Source organism: Acanthaster planci, linkage group LG03 (genome assembly GCF_054643075.1).
Source record: "Acanthaster planci isolate LZ-2023a linkage group LG03, COTS_SCS, whole genome shotgun sequence".
Lineage (NCBI taxonomy): Eukaryota > Metazoa > Echinodermata > Asteroidea > Valvatida > Acanthasteridae > Acanthaster > Acanthaster planci.
Genome location: NC_141779.1, coordinates 23818623 through 23841351, shown reverse-complemented (window position 1 = coordinate 23841351; position 22729 = coordinate 23818623). Strand labels below are relative to the sequence as shown.

General features: G+C 39.3%; 1 protein-coding gene across 1 annotated transcript; it reads right to left on the bottom strand.

Annotated features, from left to right (window-relative positions):
• Nucleotides 1–647: 647 nt before the first annotated feature.
• LOC110989396 (endoplasmic reticulum disulfide reductase DNAJC10-like) lies at nt 648–22641 on the bottom strand. Its single transcript, XM_022253764.2, has 21 exons — nt 22257–22641; nt 20289–20665; nt 17445–17619; nt 16334–16384; nt 15450–15532; nt 15032–15157; nt 14119–14209; nt 12849–12926; nt 12302–12381; nt 11951–12079; nt 11402–11491; nt 10857–10979; nt 8837–8951; nt 7821–7957; nt 6790–7005; nt 5544–5699; nt 5104–5237; nt 4441–4642; nt 3877–4008; nt 3160–3243; nt 648–2882 (listed from the first exon to the last, which is right to left on the bottom strand). The coding sequence occupies exons 2-21, from the start codon at nt 20538–20540 to the stop codon at nt 2856–2858; spliced, it is 2481 nt and encodes an 826-aa protein (XP_022109456.2). The 5' UTR covers nt 20541–20665; nt 22257–22641; the 3' UTR covers nt 648–2855.
• Between the last annotated feature and the right edge of the window lie 88 nt (nt 22642–22729).

The window sequence follows — 22729 nt, the reverse complement described above, 5'->3', positions numbered from 1 at the left end:
ACTATTTGCATACTCGGTCTATTTGTATTTTGTAGGTTAACTGCTTGCAACATGGGGAATGGTACATGTAGTCGATACATGTAAAGTGTGGCGTCATTTGTTACAGATCAACCACTTGATACCGGATGACGTGTTAACACATAATTTTCTATATTTGTTCCATGGAGGACGTGTACGCTCGTTCAAGAATTCTTTTCATTTCCGTGGTTGAGGCATTGACATGTTGTGTTTGGTTGGGCAAAGCACAATTGCAAGGTTGAAGAATTTGTGGGTAAAAAACCTCCCCCAACAGCTTTCTCAGAGAAGGAAATCCGATGTTAACTGGTGAAGGTCCAAGCCTGTCATTTGTATACATCTTGATCACATTTTCCTTTTTGGATAAGCAACCCTTTTTCAGGATGGGGCATGCTATTCTGTCCCAAATCAAACGTGCCAAGAATATGATTGATACGCGGAGTTGGAAATCAGGAATGTAATATCAATTGGCAAATAATCAAAACCAACCCTCTCCTGACTTTATCTCGTCTTGGTTAGCTACTAAAATTTTCTAACATGCACTTGTGCTGTGCTGTCGTCGATATGTCCCAAATCTAAATACACTGTACATGCACATCACACACCTATTATAAAACACCGATGATTCAAAGTTAACATATGAAAATAATTATTTTTATTGTCATTTTTACACCGGCTTTAATGCACAGGACACCCAACATGCTTGAAATTAAGTATTTGCCTAAAATTGTCAATAAAATAACTTACATCTATAAGAACATCAATGATGAACAACAAAATGTCCGATTAGACATTGACAAAACCAAAGGAGAATCTGTCAAATATCTCATCTTCATTATCAGTATTACAGTTATGAAAGGTCCATGTCATGCCTCAATCAATTGAACCCTAGGACTGAATGGTTAAACCAGCCATAAAATACATTTCAAAGCTGTACAAGACTATGCAATAAAACAATGTGGCATATAAACACATCTGAATTTCAACCAATGTGCACGCATGTTGACAAATCTGTGTGCAAAAAAATAGTTAAGACTGTTAGGCCATCATGGTTTATTTTAGGAAGATGCATCATAGATGAATTCATTAAAGAAATTTGCAAATTGAACATAAAATTGGTCTGTTCCTATTAAGTACATCCATTTTAACAAACTCCTAACCGAGTTTATCTACCATCCAAACAAACATCACAAGAATTAAACTAAATTGATGAACACCCGATGTTAACGTTACACAAAGCGAATAATTTACTGAAAAAACAAATGCCACAAATACCAAAATACACATCTGACAGTTGGAACCAAGCAATATTAGTGAAAGTGTGGCTAATGCAACAGATGTACAAAAACATAGGTATCAGACAATTTTGCCTGTCTGAAAAACAAGAACAGGAGGGTAGACCTGAAGTACTGTCAACATCAATTTGTCGGGTTCTATTTATTTTTTGGCTTATTTGTAAAGGATTACTTGAGAAAGGTAATGTACAAAGAAATAAAAATAAATATTTCTAATAAAACCGAGAGGGTTTCAAAGTTGCCATCTGGTGAGAGAAATACCAATGCTAAAGTAAAAAAATGCTTTTATAAAGTAAAGAACAGTTAAAAAAAATACTTTTATAAAGTGAAGTAGAAATGTTAAAGCATTAAAAAATCATGCAATTTCATGCTAGAAAGACGGATTCGGTTGCACTTGTTGCTACAAAAGTGGCAAGAAGGCTACCATCAACATTAAAAATCTGCACCTGAGGGAGGAAATGTTGCTACCCTCTAGAATTCATTCCAAAATCTCCCTGAAGTTTCCTTGATCCAAAATTTTGATTTACTTCCATGGACTTTATTCTTAAGAAATGCAATCTTGACAGCTTTCCTCTTAAATTAATTGACTTGATCAGATTGAAGCAATTAGAACTTAAGGAGTAATGACGCAAGAATATGAAATTGAGACTTGTTATTGCTACACGTAGGACGGGGATTAGGGAGACACAGGGTTTAATAGGGACACACTGCCAAAACAGTGATTAGGTTTGGGGGCTGAACAATTTCAATTTTCCTAGAGCATTTTAAAATATTGATATTACTATACATGTGCACTGTGGCTTAAAACTTCATGCAAAAGCAGCTGACAAGAAGAATACGGCGGTAAGTTCTCCACAGTCCACATACACAAACACATATTCAATTGAAACTGTGATAAAACTGCCAATCAATTTACTTGTTTCCAACAAATGAGGCCACAGAGCAGGATAGGTTTCCAATGCTTGTAAAGACAGAATAACGAGAGGATGAGGCAATGTATTGTTTCAGCTTTTACTTTTTTCTGATGTGGAAAATCTCTCAAGTATGTGAGTCTCATGCTCTGTGAGTCTCATGCTCAGTGAGCGAGTCTCATGCCCAGTTAGTGAGTCCCATGCTCAGTGAGTGAGTCTCATGCAGTCAGCCCCACGCTTAGTGAGTCTTATGCTGTGATCCCCATGCTCAGTGAGTCTCATGCCCAGTTAGTGAGTCCCATGCTTAGTGAGTGAGTCTCATGCAGTCACCAAACGCTCAGTGAGTCTTATGCTGTGATCCCCATGCTCACTGAGTCTGATGCTCAGTGAGTCTCATGCTCAGTGAGTGAGTCTCATGCTCAGTGAGTGAGTGTCAGCAGACCTGTTATCCAACTTGCCGACAATGTAAACATGGTTATCCCTTCGATGGTCAACAGAGAGTGAAACCAATGCACATAAAATGTGAAGCTGCTTTTGAATGCACCCGGTGTTTTCTTTAGAAAAGGAGAAAACGAGACAAACTATACTATCCAAGAGTCGATGAGTTGCTCTTCTATTTCCAGTGGTTGGGAGGTCAAAGTTCATCCTTGATATTTTTGCTCTATAGAAGGAAAGCAAAATGATGCATGTGAATATTGGAGGAGACATCAATACAAACTGCAAAATCCACGAACCAAATAAATTAAAAGTCCAATATCTCCGCTTGCCTTTTCACTGGTATCAGAATGTCGTCCTTGGGACCATACTTAGAAAATTCCAGACAATTATTCATAGAATTTGTTCTCTGCTGCATTCATGAAATTCTAGGTTTGCTAGAATGTATTTGGTAAAGCATCAAGATAATTGAGTCAGAGAAGTTGACCGCTTCAGCTACTTACACTGCTTAACTTCTGCGTAAATCTTTTCTGAAGAAGCGCTATTAAACTGCTTGGAGTTTTATCCACTTGTTCACCATACCAATTCTGTGAGAAAGACATAAAACAATTGTGTCCTGAATTATCTAGTAAAGACATTCTACCCATGAAAACATGGTTGAAAGTCTTAATTCCAAAGGGTTTGGCCATCCTCTAGAAAGGGTGAGAATTGAGAACAAATCAGTAGATACACGTACACAGACAGACTAACGTAACGGAAATAATACAGGTCATTGCTCGAATTCAAACTTTCCATCAAGAACAAGAAAAGTTTGGCATGAAGAAATGATATTTATCTCTGTTGCAACGCCCAATAGTTTAGGGATTGAGGACCGTTAGGGTTAAATCCTCAGTTGGGTATTCAATTTATTGCATCTACATTTCCACAACAGCAGTTTTCACTTTTGAATCAAGTTTCCCTGAAAATTGGATGTTCAACTGATGGATGGAAATCCCTTGCACTTAATTTCTTTTCTCCCATGTTACTTTCCCTGAAATTCTCCAACATATTCACGCAAGTTAACAGCCCGTTAAACAGCAGATGTCATGCATAACATAGCACCCTCCTCACAGCTAGAGGAAATTGTGGAGATGCACTACTGCCTTCCAAAAACCCAACAACACTGAGGATCTTTTGAGGCTGTACAAAATACAACAAAATTCAAAATACTAATGACCTACCTGGGAATGGCCAACCTTGTGCGTGCCTCTATAAATTCGTACAGTGGGGAAGTAATTAACACTGGCCTGTTGACATATATTCTGGTTTTGAGTGCAGTCTACCTTGCCAGCACGTACATAGCCTTCAACACCCTGCAAGAATAAAAGTTCACAAAAATTGTGACAAACATCGGGATAATTGTAGCACCCAGTCCAAATTAAAACGTCTACAAATGCATTCCACAAATACTTGAAGGAAGACTGAGCTTAGATCGCAATGGGCTTTGCACAAGAACCCTTTCAATGGGGAGTATGAGAGATGTATACCAGATCTAAAATTCCATGACCTACAACGACACAGGTTTGTTTCCATTCTGACAAAAATAAGACACGTAGAATTTGCACCATACATGTACATTCCTCACTAAAGCTCTTAATTTGGCTAGCTCTCTGCTGTGTTAATGGACGCATCTCTGTAAACAAACATGTCAGAGCAACTGTGTATGCTTAGCTGCACTATGAATTCAGTCCCCTATATTAAATATTGCCTGGTGTACGAAAATGACCTTAAGAGAGACTACCAACCCTGGCCACTTGCTCAAACTCCGGCTGGTACTGCTGACAAGGCATGCAGTGTGGCATGTGAAAATCGATCACCCAGGGATCTGTGCTGCGGAGGACTTTATCCCGGAAGTTGCTCCGGCTGATGGTTTCTACAATGGAAGGCAGGAAGTTGTGAGCCCAGAAGAAGATGGAGTTGGAATCCCGGAACCAACCATTGTAATCACTGCCAGAAAAAACCCAGAAAAGAAAACAAAAGGAAAAAGACACAGTCAATTATGACCAATGTCTGAGCTTGTGGACAGAGTTCCAGGTTCTCTACAGAGTGATGCAATGCTACGGACGGTTTGGTACCAGATCTCCTTTCAAACAAAGTTAGATACTGGATAACAATTCAGTTGGTTTCTTTTAGGTAATGACCAAAAGCTTTTAAAAGTTTTGGCCTTTGCTCTCAAACATCCTTTACATTACTTCAATATTCACTCAGTAAACAGCCCTGTACTTTGCCGACGTATTACTACTACAACGAAGTTCAACAAGACAGCAACACACTCTAAGGAATGCCAGGCTGGTCCTTTGACACACACAATGGACCCAGAGGGTAATACCAATCCAATTTTGCATCCAACAAAACCCTTTTGTAAGAGGTGAACCGGCAATTTCTCCAGAAGTAGGGGGATAAGCTACCTTCTTCCTGTGTTTCCAGTTCGTCCGAATGGGAAAGCCCGGATAGTAGGGTAGCTACGAATGCCTTGTTGATTACACAGATCCCCATGGGTCACACAATCGATCGTGCCAACTCCAGCTGTGCCGTTCAATTTCTAAATTAATCCAAAAGGGAGAAAGCAGTTATTACGCTCTGTACCCAGAAAAATTGTCATTTATTTGACCAGAAATTCTTTGGAATCAAATCCCATTTTTGTTTCTCTCATAACAGAAGCACACTTTACGAGGAAAATTCCAACTGATAATTCCTGACAACACTTTTAAGTAGACACTCTGTCAATGTTATGGCTTCCAAACACAAGACCAAGACAACTTCAAACACATAGTATTAACTGGAATATATGTTTTCTATGTGGTGGATACAGGGTACCAGACCAAAATGGCTGCTAAGCAGCATGTACCTTGGCTAGTTTCCGCCACTCAGGCAACAGTGCTTGGCAGGGTCCACACCACGGCGCATAGAAGTCCACTAACCACATGTCCTTCTGGTCCCGGTTTATGACGAGATTCCGGAAGCTGGTTGGGTCCAGACTGACCATCGTTGGATGCAAGATATCCTGAAATCCAGACAAAACAAATAGAATATCAGAGAATGCATTACTTGAATTTAATTCACTTGTCCAACCTCAGTGCAGATAAATATGTTTTACTTACAAAGGGTATCTTGCAGTAACACGACATATCTTGTCACAGAAAGAAAAACAGATTTCAATACTGTGCATGTATTAAGCCCCCCAAAAAATTTGTTTGCCTCTGGTCTGACTGATGTTCTGGAATTTATGCGGTGATGTGGCTTTTGTTTGTTTTTGTTCTTTCTTCCTGCAGGGTTGGATTGTACAGACCATTGCAGACAAACGTTGCTGAGTCAGGGGACTAGACCAGCTTCATCATGATTATAAGCTGACAACAAACAACTTCGTATCCATAGCCTGCTATCATTGCTCAACATCAATGTCGTTGGGATCTATTGCCCGGGGTACAAAATCGACATGCCCGTAAAAATCTGGAGGCAGTGCAGCAATAGAGGGTGCTGTTGCAGCTTTCACAGAAAAACAAAGATTGACACACATGCTTGAAATCGACGCAAGCGCTGACCAGAGATGGAAGACTTTTTAAGGGGCCTTACTAGAAATATTCATACATAAGTAATAAGCCAATTGCGAGTTAAATTTGAATAAAATCTGGTACACTGTGTTATCTGATTGCACAGAAACATAACAATTAAATTCCCCAGACTAAAGACACTGTTGCTATACCTCGTGATTCGGGGCAAGCTTTTGCATAGTGACCATCATCTCTGGAATGGACTGGTTCCTTTGTGCCGTTCTTATCCATTGGGAATAGTGTATTGTTGCAAGGTGTCTCTTATGTAACTAAGCAAAAGCTTGCCCCAAATCACCAGGTATAGCAACAGTGGTTTTAGCATGGAGAATTCAAGTTGTTATGTTCACGTGAATGCAAAGAACTCAGTATACCAGATTTTATTCAAATTTAACTCGCAAATGGCTTATTGGTATTAACGTATACACAAAAGCACAGTTCACTGCATACTATAAGCATATGCAAATCTGATCAACCATGAGTGAAATGAATTTGGGATCAATCCAAGATTAGAGTAGCCTTTCTTCAAGACAGGCAATGTATTACCTCAATGAAATCCACAATCTCCTCTGCTGTCTTGTACCCTGTGTTCATGTGCGGTTTGCTGTCATTGTACATAATGGTAGTTGGGTAGGACCGGACGTTGTGTTGGTTACACAGTGCGTTGTGGATGGTGCAGTCTACCGTGCCAAAGTGAATGTCTGTTCTCCTAGTGGCTGCCTTGCGCAACTGAGGTAGCATCTGTCTGCATGGTGGACAATGCTGTTCATAAAATCAAAGAAAAAAAGGGCGATTTCAGTCTAATGAATGGCAGAAACCAGGAAATAAAATCAGACGACATTTAGATCTGACCTTAACATAAAAGTGAACACAATGCAGTTTTGTGACATCAGCTCAAATACATGACATCAAATTCCCAACATTTGAGTGTGCATAGTCAGGTAGGACCACACGCTGTGTTTGTTACAGAGCGAACTCAAGCAAATTTCAAAATTGTTTCAAAAGATGTCAAATTTTCTTCATTTTGGAATTTGCCTGAAGTGTAAAACGGCATGGCATCGGGGATTGCAAATTTGGGGACCCCGTTCCCGTAACAGAAGGGAGACCTACATTTTAACTTTTGAATTCACCCTGGTAGATGACTGTGACATCATGCTCAATAACTGTAGGGTTAGTGTTGTCAAAAAAGGGCAGGGTTTTGAGTTTTGAGAGAAAATATAAGGGGAATCTGTGAATGTTTTAACACATGACACAGGACATGGTGGATTCAAAGTTGCACAACTGGCTTATCAGTAAGAAAGTCATATTTTCTCATAATTTACGATTTGAAATTTCCAAAAAAAGGGTCAGCCCAATAGAGAGTGTGTTGCCTGTGTTCCTTAAGGGGACCAGTTTTGCAAGATTAAAATGACAGTCCCAATGGCAACTATGTCTTTTTCAACTAACCAAATTCTAATTTTCTAGAAAATGTTTCACTCTTTGTCAGGCTTTTACAAGATTCCGCCAAAAGAAATACAACCACATTCAATTAAAAAAAACTCCCACTTGGCAAAAGAATTGACAATTTGCTAACTTACTGGAGAAAAGAAATCCACAAACCACAGCTCCTTTCCGCCAGTGACAGGATCAGGGAAACTCTCAGGGCCAAGCATGTGCAGTCGAGAGTCTATGCTCTGTCTAGCAAAGGCTGCAATATCCTGGGCAAACAGACGACCTGTGGGCAAAGGACACATTCAGGCCGTGCTGAACATCTGAGGACTACAACAAGTGAGGACATGGGGTTCAATAGTTATTAAAGGAACCAAAACACTGAGTGGAAACAACAAATCACAATTCAGTCCAAAAATTCTTAGTAGGGTCATTCCATGAGGTTGGGGCACAATTTGTGACGCTGTCAATTGTTACGTGGGTTCCGTAAAAATGAACAGCTATTTCCCTGCGTGTGGATTCCACACTGACATTGTTATACATCTTGCACGGTTGAATACAGAGGTGGGTGTTACTTTTCCAGAGTAAGTGACCTACTCTACAGGTCATGACAGGCGGTAAAAGTTACCCATGTAACAAGAACACCGTCACAAATTGTGTCCCAACCCCATGGAATGACCCAGTAATAAAATCCTGCCTTTAATGCGACTTTTGTAAAAACGCTGATTGATTACCCTCAATATCTGCGAGTAGATGACGTATGACATGTGAGACACACTGTGGGAGTACCAGTGGTGTAACCAGGGCATGGGGACCGTGCAGGAGCCCATCTTGCCCATAAAAATGGTGTTTAACTCATCCCTCCCCCACAGGAAATTGAGACAACAGAGAAAATCACAGTATTATTGAGAACACACTGGGCCTTACCTTCTCCACTCACCTCTAACAATAAGACTAATGGGAAAATTACAGCACAATGCTCTCATTTCTGAATGAATTTTTATGAATCTAACATTCAAACAAAAGATGGCAAGATGTGCACAGAGGCAATCAACCTATTAGTTGGATAAACCTTTTTGGCAATCTGACTGAACTTCAATAAAAATTTCCACAACCTTGCTTTGCATTGAACCTTAACTGTTTATTTCATTTGATGTGAACATACCATGGTGGAATTCATGGGCACCTCCTGACCTGAACAGCGCCACCTTTGGCAGGTTGGTGCCCAGGTACAATTCCCCGCACACATCCAGGTGCTGCGTGCAGTTGAATTTGCCAACCTACAACAAACAATCAAACGGATGATGACAAACATAGCAGTCCTGTCATCAGGATCTATGAATGACCACTGCTCACACCTCAGCATGATAGTGCAATGTGGATTTCAGATCTTATCACATTGATAGGCTGAAAGTTCACTTCCCTCACAAGCCATAATTTACATCCTTGTTTTTTTTAGAGTGGACATAAGGTCCTACGCAGCCTAAGACATATCTCGCGATATGTCAAACGTTTAAGCTATTGGCGTGGAATGGAGGAGATTTATACCATCTATAGTAGTATGCCATTATGAGAGAGCCAATTGTATATGGATAAGACCATTCAGAATTTGTCGATCTCAGCAAGAAATGGGACAAGATGTTGTTAGGCAAGGGAGAACCTGAATAAGCCCATTCAGATGGATTAAAGTTTATACGAAACAACTCATCACGACTAAGAGGACATTTTTAGAAGGAAAATGGAGGAGCTTAGGAGGTGTTTTTTTTTTAGAAGGAAAGCCACGGGACTAACCATTAAGCCTATGAGAATACTTTCAGAAGGAAAATTAAATCAGAACAATAAACATTGCAGCTAAGATGATTTTATTAGAAGGAAAACAAATTGGGAGACTGATCATCAAGGTTAGAAGAATCTTTTCCAGAGGGATATTTTTAGAAGAAACAAAATTAGGAGACTGATCATCACGGTTAGAAGAATCTTTTCCAGAGGGATATTTTTAGAAGAAACAAAATTGGGAGACTGATCATCAAGGTTAGAAGAATCTTTTCCAGAGGGATATTTTTAGAAGAAACAAAATTGGGAGACTGATCATCAAGGTTAGAAGAATCTTTTCCAGAGGAATATTTTAGAAGAAACAAAATTGGGAGACTGATCATCAAGGTTAGAAGAATCTTTTCCAGAGGGATATTTTAGAAGAAACAAAATTGGGAGACTGATCATCAAGGTTAGAAGAATCTTTTCCAGAGGGATATTTTAGAAGAAACAAAATTGGGAGACTGATCATCAAGGTTAGAAGAATCTTTTCCAGAGGGATATTTTAGAAGAAACAAAATTGGGAGACTGATCATCAAGGTAAGGAGAATCTTTTCCAGAGGGATATTTTTTAGAAGAAACAAAAATTGGGAGACTGATCATCAAGGTAAGGAGAATCTTTTCCAGAGGGATATTTTTAGAAGAAACAAAATTGGGAGACTGATCATCAAGGCAAGGAGAATCTTTTCCAGAGGGATATTTTTTAGAAGAAACAAAAATTGGGAGACTGATCATCAAGGTAAGGAGAATATTTTCAGAAGGAAAAAAGGGAAAACCAATCATCAATGCTAGGAGGATATTTTCAGAAGGAAAAAACAGGAGACTAATCATCAAGGTTAGGAGCATTTTTTTCAAGAAGGGAGACAGAGTAGACGAGCAGGATTATTATTTGTATTATATTTAAAGAGGTTAGTGAAGGGGAACTGCCGGCATGTAAGAGTTCTTACCAGTCTCTTTTTGGCAATTTTGACAAAAAATTAATAAGAATAGTATCTCTAAACAATCGAGACTCATCAGGTACAGTTCACTTAAACCATGGGTAGGTTTCGTCCCAAGACTGCACGACCCACCCAATAAGAACTTTTATGGCAACAATGGCTTACAACGTCCGGCATATCGCAAGATATGTCTGAGGCCGAGAAGGACCTTACGTCCACTCTGAAATATAACACATTGAAAGGCTGAAAGTTCACTTCTGTCACAAGCCAAAATTTACCACCTTGTTTTTGTCTCTTATGTATCCTACACTGTTGTGAAGTTGCATCCACAGAAACGCTCATAAAAATTACTTTAAACTAGGTCTCTGGTAGCTTGCTGAATGGTACCACCTTAGATGTTGCCTAACCAGATAAAACTTCCATTTGTAATTTTACCGTCATGTGCTTCAGGAGGTACGGCAGTTTTCGCAGCTCAATTTCATGTTCTTCCTTCCCACTCATGAAGTAGACTAACATCGCTTCATCTGATTGGCCAGACTTCAAATCATCTCGGCCACTCTGCAAAACGGTAGTCAAAGAAAATCAGAGGCCTTTTTCTTGACAATTACAAATCTTCTCCTCAACAGAGATTAAATCCCTCAATTAATCTGAGCTACATTCTGTACTGAGTTAGTTTTATTTCCTTTTCTTTTGCAAAATTAATGAAGTTATAAAGTCTGTTACAAGCCAATGTGGCCTAAAAGACCAGCCTTTATCTCTGGTTTTACTAGCTTAAAATTTAAGAATATTTCTATTTCCCCTGGATGGGATGCTAGTCGGTTCCAGGTTGCTCCCCAGCTAATGCTACAACCCATTTATGCTCCTACATAGAGAGAAGCATGTGAGGGTGAGATGGCTTGCCCAATGACACGCCCACATGCCAGGAGCTAGACTCAACCCATGAAAATACCTACTGTGACTCTTTACAACTGAATGCTTACCTGCAATTCTTCGTCACTGAGTGTGGAGATGTCAGGGAGAAGTTTCAACACTTCAGAAGCAATGCTTTTGGGTTCATCCAACTCAAAGGTCTGCCAAGACAGGAATGAAATTCTACATAGATACATTCTCGGCAAATATCATCTGCTCCACAAAATGGCCCTCTAGTAGTCATAAATTGGAATAACACCATCAACACTGGGCATTTCTGCTACATATTCCATTGTGTGAATGCATCTGTACAGTAGCAACACCAGCATACCTAATACGATGTATGCTAATTTTTGTGCGCATTCTGCCGAAATTAGTCATATACTGTATGCTACAAAGTGACTCCTATCAAAGGATTCTCACTTGGATTTTCAAGAACTGGCAATGCGCTGCCCTCAACAAGTACTGGCATGGTGCCAGGACAGTCGTCTGTTACTATTACTGGTGTTTTAGGGACATACAGAGCAAGAATAAATACATGAAAAAAATTCTGCTAAGCTAGCAATTCAAGCAAGCAAATATGGATAGTTATTGTGAGAGACTAAACTCTGTCATCTTACACGGCTTGATGAAGACAGAGCCTTCTTTCCTGATGGATAGTACTTAATTGTGCTCTCATCAATGTTTAACTTCTTGCACAGTTTGGCTGAAGCAGTACAGTCAACAAAACCAACATTCACAACTTTGTTCTGAAAAGAAAAGAAATATTGCATTTACAAAATGTAAACAACCAATCGAAACCTGACAATATGCTGAAAATTTAAAACAAGGAGGTCATTTCTTAAAATTGTGAATTTGCTGTTTTCTCTGAAAGCAATACTAACTTGCAGGCATGAGCATTTTATGTTATTTAATTTAATTTCAGATCAAGATGTAAGGAAGCTAGAACTTAACAATTTCATCAAGATTACCAAGATGGCGGCCAATTTGGTTCTGTCTTCCAGGTCCAAGCAGCCAGCATGGGCTACATCAGTGGACTCAGCCTCACTTCCTGCAGCAAAGTCAAACATCAAAGACTCAAACTAAAGCAAAACTGAAACTGGACTAAAAAAAAACAGTTTTCTCTCTTTAGCATTCATTTCAAAGCTGATTCTCAACTTCCAGCTCAACAGCAAACAACAGATATACAACACGCACGTTGCCCCACTTTGAAATGCCTAAAGACGTGTTGAACTGAATACGAGTGTGCATGGAGGTGGGTAAACATCAAAAGATGTTACCACAGCATTCGAAGTGATGTGCGTTCAAAAGGGACAACAATGAGGTTAAACCTGTCTTCAAAGATTTGGTTACAGAGGCCCCCGAGGCCTTGAGGGATAACACTTCATCATGCAACTCAAACTTTGACATAAATAATACTGCAGGGTTGGAAATCTATACGTCCATGCTAGTTGTGATATGAAAGGAACAAAGATTAATATTAATATCAAAAAGTGACAAGTAAATCGACAGACCAACCTTCCGGTGCTCCGCAGTAAGAAATAACCCATGGCTGGTCCTTGTGTTCTTCAGCTAAAAGAGTCTTTTTGAAATTTCCTTGAAAAAGTAGACAGAGAAATTGAAGTTACGCTACAAAAAGATAAAAACAATTTAATTTTAGGAAAACGAAGCAAACAAAGCAAGGATTCACAAAAATGTGAATCAAAGTTCTCTTAACATGCCACCTGATATACATTGTAACTTCTATTAGGCTCTTTCTACACTAAGAATTATAAAAATTGACATGTCAATTAAGGTCCCTTGAAAAAGGAGTGCAAGACTTTGAGCAATGTTTTTCATTTTTGATCGCATACATGGGACACGAAAAAGGGACATCAGCTGATCTATGGAAAGGTTCCATACCCGTCAAGGTTACAGACCTATACCATAAATAGAGAAAATAAAACTACAAAGATTTCCATTAGTGTCTCATGTAGACACCTGTCCATCAGTCCTGAGGATAGGCCAAAACAAATTTGGATGGGTGGTTTTTTGCTTGTTCAAACTTAACAAACCCCAATGTTGGTAAACACATTTCTGATACTGGAGAACAACTCTCCACATCTCCTTCTAAACATACTGGAAATGTGGCCTCAGATAGCACCAGACAGTGTCAGTTTCAAACAATTTCACGAGAAAGGACAGACAGTTTTTAAACTTGGCTGGGAATAAAAATGCTGATAGGTCAATCCTAGTTGGAACCCAAATTTCATTAATCCCTATGTGATTACACATGAGTGTAAGGCTGTGCCGTGTATCCGAATACTTGATCATTTATCAAATATTCAAATATTATTTTCCAAATTTGAATATTCAAATGCAAAATTCATGAAAAGGGAGAAAGAATTTTCTTTTGTTTCAAATGAGAAAAATTGCACTTTGGAGCCTTCTTTCAAGCAGATTCAAATAAAAAGCGATGGAAATCTTACAATGATTTAGAAAGTAAATTACTCATTAAATAATTTAAAAGGAATAGAAATTTTCAACAGGGCAAGAAGTATTGTTCGTCTCTTAAATCTTGCTAAATCATGGCTGGAGATACTCGTAGACATGAGAAGCTATTGTAGTGATTATTAAGTACAATTGTGTGCATTATTGCAACTGATTTTGTATATTGTTTATTTATCAACAATCTGCCAGTCGGTATGACCGAATATTTGGATATTCAATCGAACTGAAGATCAAATATTCGAAAAATAAATTATTAAAATTGACTCAGCCCTTCATGAGTGTTTCAACCCATCCTTACCTGTCCAAATGGAATGGACATCAGCTTTGACTAGCCATAAGGCATGCTTGATGAGATCTTGGAGTTTACGTTTGCCAGTAAACTCCTCGTTCTGTGAAGAAACAAATATGAAAGCCTATGAGTGGCTGATTCTACAAACAAAATCTGACCTCATGTATATTGCTTGTTGTCTGCTTTGAAAATACCGACATCAGGCTGAAGCTTACAAAAAATGGAGTTGTCATGTTTAAGGGCCAACTCACGTAGCAAAAAAGCCTGAATTATTTACCAACACAGAAACAGTCTTTTAGATTTTTGCTCTGAACCCTTCCTCAACTGGATTTCTCCACGTCTCATGCTTCAGGAGTCAGGATGATGTTGTGATTCTTTCCTCGCCTTCCACCTCTGTGGTCCGGGTTCAATTTCCGACTCTGTCCACATGTGAATTGGGTTTTCAGTCCCTACCTGATTCCGTGGGTTTTACCCAGAATATTCCTTTGGGGTTTTCCTCCCACCTCTAAAACTGTAACTGCTTCTCATTGTCTCCTCTCTACAGGTTTCTCCAGGCTTGTGAGCTAGAGTGCCTGGGGTGCACTCTAGCTTCTTGGTGTCATTAGCAGAAATAAAACAATAATAAGAATCCCTTGACCCAGTCAAACCCTTCTCTGTCAAGCATTCCTTTTATATTAAACATCTTCATCTTTACCTTAAATGTGCATGAACATGTCAATATCAGTAATTCTTATTACTGTCAATTCCTGCCAAAGTACAAAACCAATGGATTCCTAACCCAGCAAATCCCCAACAAGGAAGTTATGTTGAAATGTCTTCACTGCACATTTTCAATTTAAGTACAAAATGAAACTAATATATACTGACGCTGAACAGAAGACAATAAGGAGGAGAAAACGCCATAATAAACAGTGTGACATACCTGTGGATAGACCTTGAGGGTGGGGAAGAATCGCACTCCCTGGGCAGTGCAGAGGGGGTTGTCATCATGACAGTTGACAGCACCGATACGAATCACACCTTCCATTTCCTTGGCAAACTTTCGCCACTGCAAAAAAACCAAAAAAACGAATAACTAAATAAAACTGAACAGAATATAAAATGAATCAAGAACAAAAAAACACAGATGGTGTAAAGACAATACCAGTATCAAGCACCCTAATTACAGATTACAATACCAGCCATTCATGATACAGTGTGCCACCGAGAGGTTGCGACAGAGAGGCCATTTTTTAAGTCTGCAGTCAACAAAAACATGACCAACTCCCCGAAATTTGCATTGGAGTGAATGCCAGTGGACAAAGGTTTGGATTAATTTAAAGGGCCAAAGTAAGACTCACAATAGGGGCCAGATCATGGCAATGATGGCACCGCGGAGAGTAGAAGTTGACAAACCAGATGTCTTCACCAAACACCGACTGCTCTATGGGTCAGAGGTCAACAGACAGGCAAAGGGTTACATCTCAGTCAACGACACCAAAAGAGACATACGTAATCTAGTCAGCCCAAAATGCAAGTTCAATATCATCCTCTGCATCTTCTCTGATTGCTCATATGATGACAATAACACTAATTAATTTAAATAAGGAAGTGGTGATATTTGTGTGCTACATTGACTTCTATTTAAACTCCAGGTTCTGTCCGTCTTGGACGGCAGATGTGGGTGATTGACCAGACACTCAGCACCATCGTCCCCTCATCACCTGGAGGGTAGAGGACCTTTGAGGATACCGGCAGGGCCTTGGCCCTGAGACTGCTGGGAAATGGCGGGCCTTGTAGGACCTTTTTCAAGAGTAGGTGCTGTGTGTGTCTGGGGGATCCCCCCACGCCTGACCTCCTTCCCTCTGATGTACTGTTGCAGTGAAACAGCTTTCTTAAGCTCTTAAGTGGTTCACATTCTACTAACACAGGTTACTGTTCATATTCAACTTAGCGCATTATTCTTTTTAATTTTCATATATCTTTGTCTGCTTGGTAATTATTGTCAACTGCCCTGAGGTTAATTTAACAGAAGGCGTTTGCTAAATCCCATTTATTATTATTACAGGAAATTGCCGAGTTGTGTGAAGTGTGAACAGTTTGTTTTCTACACAGCTTGGTCCTCTTAACTACACAACACTTTCCCATGTAAAGCATATTATAACCCAGCCCTGTGGCAAAGTGCTATGACCTCAACACAATTGAATACCCACACCTGTCTGACCTGAAATGTACAAAAACTCACCAAAATCTGTCTTGCTGAGGGTGACAACTTCTGGGTCTTCGTCATACAGGCCTGAACAATGTCAGAGACAAACAAATGTACAAATATCAACAATACATACGCTATATCTGGTATAGCAAGAGAATATATGAAATACGACAATGAGGTGAACATGTTTCATAAATGCAAATCCTCCTTACATGTGTCCCGATCACCTTCATGAATATACCCAAAAGCTGAGGTACTGGTTAAGTCTTAAGCCGTGACGGAATGTTTTGGCTGAGGCTGGGAATCAGTGTAAGCCAATAGCTTGTGGCTGCGACTGCTTCTCATAGACAAATACGTACATACATGTATATCAATAATGGCCAAGACATGGGTGCACAGCCTCGGATAAGAGTAGGTCTTCCACAGTACACATGCATGTGTTGTTCTTCAACTATAAGACTCTGTGATCACTATTATACACATATGGTTTGACAATAGATAGTCCGTAATAGCTCCTAGAGATATTGCAAGTTGAAAAACTAGTTCTCTAGGTGAAAAGACAACTAATGTGTCAACTTCAAGAGGACTTCATATCTAGGAAACCATATTACATGTCTTAATTTCACCACACCCCAACCATATGGTACCACTGAGTGGAGAGAATTGTTTATCATCATTCAAATGTCCTGTCATCTTTTAGTGCGTAGGCTAAGGTGATACTCACATTTGCTTACTACATTAGATCCACCTGTGACAGTGGACAATTGCTTAATAAAGCACTAGCATTCAACAGATGCACCTAGGAAACAGCCAAAATAATAGCAAGACGGAGGATTGACGGACGAGATATTCAGCTCTAGATCATGAACATGTAGGCCTGTAAGTTATGGTGATAGCTTATAAAGGATTGGCTGAGACTTGTAAAGCACATGCAATACGGCCTTTTCACAAGAGTGCGCCACCAAGAGTTTGCAACGCATTGGCCAATCATAATGCGCGAAATTTGTCGACCCAATGCGCGTTTGAAAAGGGTCGACAAATTTTGCGCGTTATGATTGGCCAATGCGTTGCAAACTCTTGGTGGCGCACTATTGTGAATCGCCCGTATTATTCGTCCACTTAATCTGTCGTAAGTTAGCCTTACCAAATTCTGTCTTGTAGTACTGCCAGCTCTCGTATCGATTCCATCTTCCCTGCCCTTGCTGGTCTTTTAGACCCTCTTCGCCGAACCGGTCGTACTTCTTGCGAAGGTCGTCATCTTTCAGTACCTCATACGCCCTGTTGATCTCTACAAACTTATCATGTGCCTTTGGGTCATCCTGTGCATAAAAGATGGCAAGCAAAGAAGAACACTTTATTCAATACTTTATTTCATAGGTGTATCTACATACATTCTACGTGTGTAGCAACAGATGAGACCATGAACAACTGAAGGTTGTTGTAAAGATAAATAGAAGTGTTTTAAAATACTTAACATTGGAATAATTTCACAACAGATGTGATACATAAAGCCCCAGTGCAGGTTTATTCTTGGTCCCAAAACTTAATATTTAGTAGTGTAGTTGGCAAAATTTTTTTGTGTTTAACATTTCTTCAATTTTAAATACACATAAACACCAACTCTCTGGTACAATATTTCTCAATGTACAATGTACATGTACCTTCTGCCAGCGTTCTAGCAAGGATGAAATTAAAGGATAGGGGCATCTACCCAACGTGCCAGATACAGCGGGGGGGGGGGGGGGGGTGTAAACAGAACAGCTTTGTTTTAAGCTCCCATTACACCATTCAGTGTCATTCAGTCATTGTAAAAAGCAAAATGATCAGTTTGAAACTGACTTCTACCCTTTCCTCTACTTTTTTGGGGGAGGGGGACTTTGCTTTGTGTTTTGTTGGGCTTCTACTTAGGAAACGGGCAAAGGTCTAATAAACTATGGGATATCTGATTCACATTTCATTACTGCACAATTGTTTTTTACATGTGCTTATTCTTGTTTGAGGAGCTCCATGGTACAACATTGTTTTGATGTGCATCAATGAAATATAACTAGCTTAATAGGCCTACACCTCATTTTGATTTTGAAAAACGTCAATCTGGATAGTTTCTAGGGGTTTGAAGTCAACATGTATGATTATTCTTAACTTAATTCACCTAGGCCCCTACCATTGATTGCACCTTCTTGCAAGGTTCGAAAACTTTTGTCGAAGAATATAAGTCACATGATCATTCCAAACTTATTCTCATTATCACAAGGTTAGATGTTTGTGCCGAAAATAATAAAAAGTTTGGTCATAAATAACGAACACACACGACCAAAGATAAGTGAGAATGATCAACGATACCGAAATTACAAAGGAAAATGCTCTGTTCAAGCACCTTCCTCCATGGTTCAAGATAAGAAAACACAAGACTGTGCATGGATATTGCCAGGTGGCTGATATCTGCTTTCATATCCTGTTTAAAAAGTAGGAATTTCTTTTAATCAAAAAAGGTTTTAAATTAAACACTTTCTAGGATGTTTGTGAGTCCATGAGAGGCAGTTATCATGAACATCTAAGATATAAAATATCAGGAGTATACACAACCTCTGAGTAAGTTACAATTATTGGCTTTCACAAATGAGTTGTAAACTCCACTGCAGATTGCACATGTGAGGATTTTTTTCAACAGTATTGATTGAAATTAAAAGTTAATTGATATTTTTAAACTGAAACAGTCAACAAAGGACCCAGCTGTCTGTATACACGGAAACGACAGATGACATGAGATGACACAGCAGACAAAGTGCATTTCAATTGATTGGTAATATTCCCAAAAAACACTTCACGTAATACATGGGCTTCTTAAATTATGTAAAGCAAATTAAGTACTTAAGAAATATTACAGTTATGGGCATCACATAAAGTGCACATCCACTCAACAAACAAGTCTTGCTCAACATCTTTTTTAGCAATTTCTTTCGATATGTTCATATTTTACATTTTTATAATCTTCCGTTTGGAAATTGGCATCCGAGACAAACATGGACATCATGTGGGTGATGCAGGTGACAGTTTTTAATGATACCCGTAGGCTTACTATCTTACAGTAGGTACATGTATGTGTCATTTTCTTGGGTTGGGGTACGTACATGTACATGTATAGGCAATATACCGGTACATGTACATGTAGCTGTAGACGTTATGCTTGGACTCATTATTTCAACTTTGCTGTGAAGAGGATACACCGCAGCCACAACACACTTCAAATGTAAACTACATGTAAGACAAATGTGTACCTTTGGGTAAGGTTCCCAATTTTCCTAAAAGGCCAGTTCATACATGTACATGTGCTTCAGGCAAATGCAAAAGCAAAGCAAATTGACATAAAAAACATTTGTGGCAAAATTTGCTCAAGTTGAAATGTGTTCAACTCAAGCTTCGTCACAGCACGAATATTTGATTTGACGTGAGAATTTTTTGTGCGTGTTTGCTTTCGTGGTCTTGCGCCAATAATTTGTGTGCAGCCCAAAGAAGCTACATGTGCAATTGTGAGTGCATAATGGATCAATAAACGGCTGTGAGACCCATTACAATTTCAACCGAAGCGTGACTCTGATTAAAGTAACATAATTTCGATGACTTGAGGGCGAAGGATCTTTTGCAAGGTAAAAGAAAATACCAAACACAATGGTTCCCTTTGAGACGGTTTACATCGAGAGTTGACAGACTACATGATAGGGCAATGAAGACAAGTGCTTAAAAATCACAGTGATACTTCAAATATACCGCACAAAGGTAGCACTTTGCCACAGACTGCTACGGTTGAGTATTTCCTGGGAGTCTTCATTCTTCCTGTGGGGACTATTTTTGTTAACTGGAGTCAAGAATCGGTGTGTCAATGCAGCATACCTTGCTGCACACCGATTCCATTTATTACCAATGCATTCAGTTACCAATCATCTGTGTCAACAGGCCCTATGGATGCTGGATCACATTTGAGACAAACCTGGTTCTTATCGGGATGCATCTTGAGTGCTAGTTTCTTGAAGGCTCGACGAATGTCCTTGGTGCTTGCATCTCGCTCAATTCCAAGCAACTCATAGTAGTCTTGTGAGGCCGAGGTGACGGTCAACATCAGGCTCAGGAGAGCCACAGCAATAAGGAAGTTCCTGAACCATAACGTCTGAACTCTACTCATCTGTGTACGGAGGCAAGTTTCTAAGTGCTTTGGAAACAATCCCACAATCCCTGTGCCCATTTTCAAGATTTATGCTGAACTGTGAAGAACTAGGAATTCTGTTGATGCTCAGGGGACTGACTTAGTCAGCAACGTTGGTAGTGCATTGTACTTTCCTTCAAGGTTACCTTGATGATGTGAATGACCTGCAGGGAAACCACATGCACACAGTTTTATCAAGATTTTTCTTCTACAAAAGTAACATGTACATTTAAACATACAAGTACATGTACATATAAACAAACTCTGGGCAAAGAATTCCTTATGCTGCTGTACAATTTCCCATCATGAGAAACCTCAGAGATGGCCACTTACTAGAAAATATATACATGTACACTGGAGGGGAAAAGGACTCGTCTCTGGATTAAAATTGGTTTAAGGAAATGAGTCACTAAAGACTTTGAATTCCTTTAATTAAGAATATCATTTCAATTCTTTTTAATAACTTGAAACTGAACCTATCAGGTGGCATAGTTAAACAAAGCAATGGATATGCAATATAGATTATGCAACATGACAAATTTCACCAGAAGAAAGCATAAGGAAGCCCTCATTTTGCGAAAATATTGAGATGCATGGGTAAACAGACCTGCATACTGAGTATGAGTCCGAATGAAATTGAAATTTGAGTCCATTACATGTTTGTTCCCAATCACTAACTTTTTGAGCACACGTGCTCATGATAGCCCAAAGCATGGAGTCTACTCAAATAAAGGGCCACAGACAGGGCTGGGATTATAACTTTAAATTAGCCTATTAGGATCGCAAACATTTGGAACCCAGAGCAAAATTTGCACAAGTCTTAAAGATTATCAATTTCAGATTGTATGCTTTTGCGCAAACTGCAACTAGTGCACGTAAACATATACTGGCTAACACAATTTTGTGCACTCTGAGAATTGTTGCGCAAATTTAAACTTGTCCGTTTGTGTAGGGAATTTGCCCTAAACATAGTTATTGTTGATGTACCTCAATGTGGTATTTGAATGGGAGGAGGCGTCGAAAAGTTTGTCTTGCATGTGTCGAGCGAAAACGGCCGGATTTTGAAAGATTTTGAAATCAGAAATACCACTAATGCCCCAAAACTTTTCTTTTGTCATTTAAGAAAGCCAGTATGCAGTGAAAAGGGTATTTTTGGTGAGTCTTTGGAATTTTTGAGAACCGTTTTCACTTTACTGTGTGTGGAGCGTTAGTACGTACAACCACTCCAAAATTACACTCCATCCATCAATTGATTCAAGATTTCAAGATTTATTTCATTTTCTACAGCATAATAATCACGCACGATAATAAAACTTTTAATAAATATAAACAGGTAAATATGATAGAATGATACTTCAAAACACTTTAGAAAGGATGCTGTAGAGGGGTACCCAATGAAAGCAATGCTTGTAGATTTGGGCCCTGTTTGTAACATTCCTTATTAAATTACAAACACACCCACACACAAAACACACAAAGACAGACAAAACAAGTAAACATGTAGTTGCAAGTTTGTGTAGCCTGAAACCAGCATGGTATCCTAAATTAAGATATAAATAAGTGTTAATTGCCAAAAACACAGAAATACGTGTATGTACGAATTACGAATATGTATTTAACAAGTTGGAAAATCAAAGACTTTTCTGAGGGAGACATCCAGAATAAATTAAATTAAACACAATGCAACAGACTTCTCAACAATCCAAGAGGCATATATGTAGAGTGTTAATTATACTTGATAAAAATAACACTTACGGTTAAATTTCAGTTATGAAACTTTCACTCCGATCCGCCGGCACGTCGTACACCTGATCGATCCACATGCCCACTTGCTATCTTCGCTGATCACGGATGGGTTACCATTCGAAAACGCGCTATACAGCTGGATACCAGCGACTTCAAAGCTTTAAACATGACGTGTCCCGATTGTATTAATGTACAGTCCATGATGATGTCGTATGTGCGTTATCGGAGTGCCTTTTGACAAGAGAGGGCAGCCTTGTTTGTACCATTCCGCTCCATCCACCCCTAGCTCTGCAGGCCCGCAAAACATAAGGCCATGTCCAAATTACTTGGCTGCGGCTTGAAATTATAAACAAAATCTAAGGGAAGTGGCAGTCACAATCACAGGCTCGTACGCGACAATTTTTTTTGAAAATGTACAATGGATTTCTGCTGATGAGTCATGTGTTCTTGGAAAAATGTCTTCACTCGTTAGTGCCAAGGGC

Bases quoted from the DNA above. Each gene is read 5' to 3' on its own strand.
- LOC110989396 (XM_022253764.2), bottom strand. From the start codon at position 20,540: ATGGGCACAGGGATTGTGGGATTGTTTCCAAAGCACTTAGAAACTTGC. The intron at 12,927-14,118 runs GTAAGGATGGGT...TACTTTTTCAAG, and splicing joins TGTCCATTCCATTTGGACAG to GAAATTTCAAAAAGACTCTT. The intron at 10,980-11,401 runs GTAAGCATTCAG...ACCGTTTTGCAG, and splicing joins TCAGTGACGAAGAATTGCAG to AGTGGCCGAGATGATTTGAA.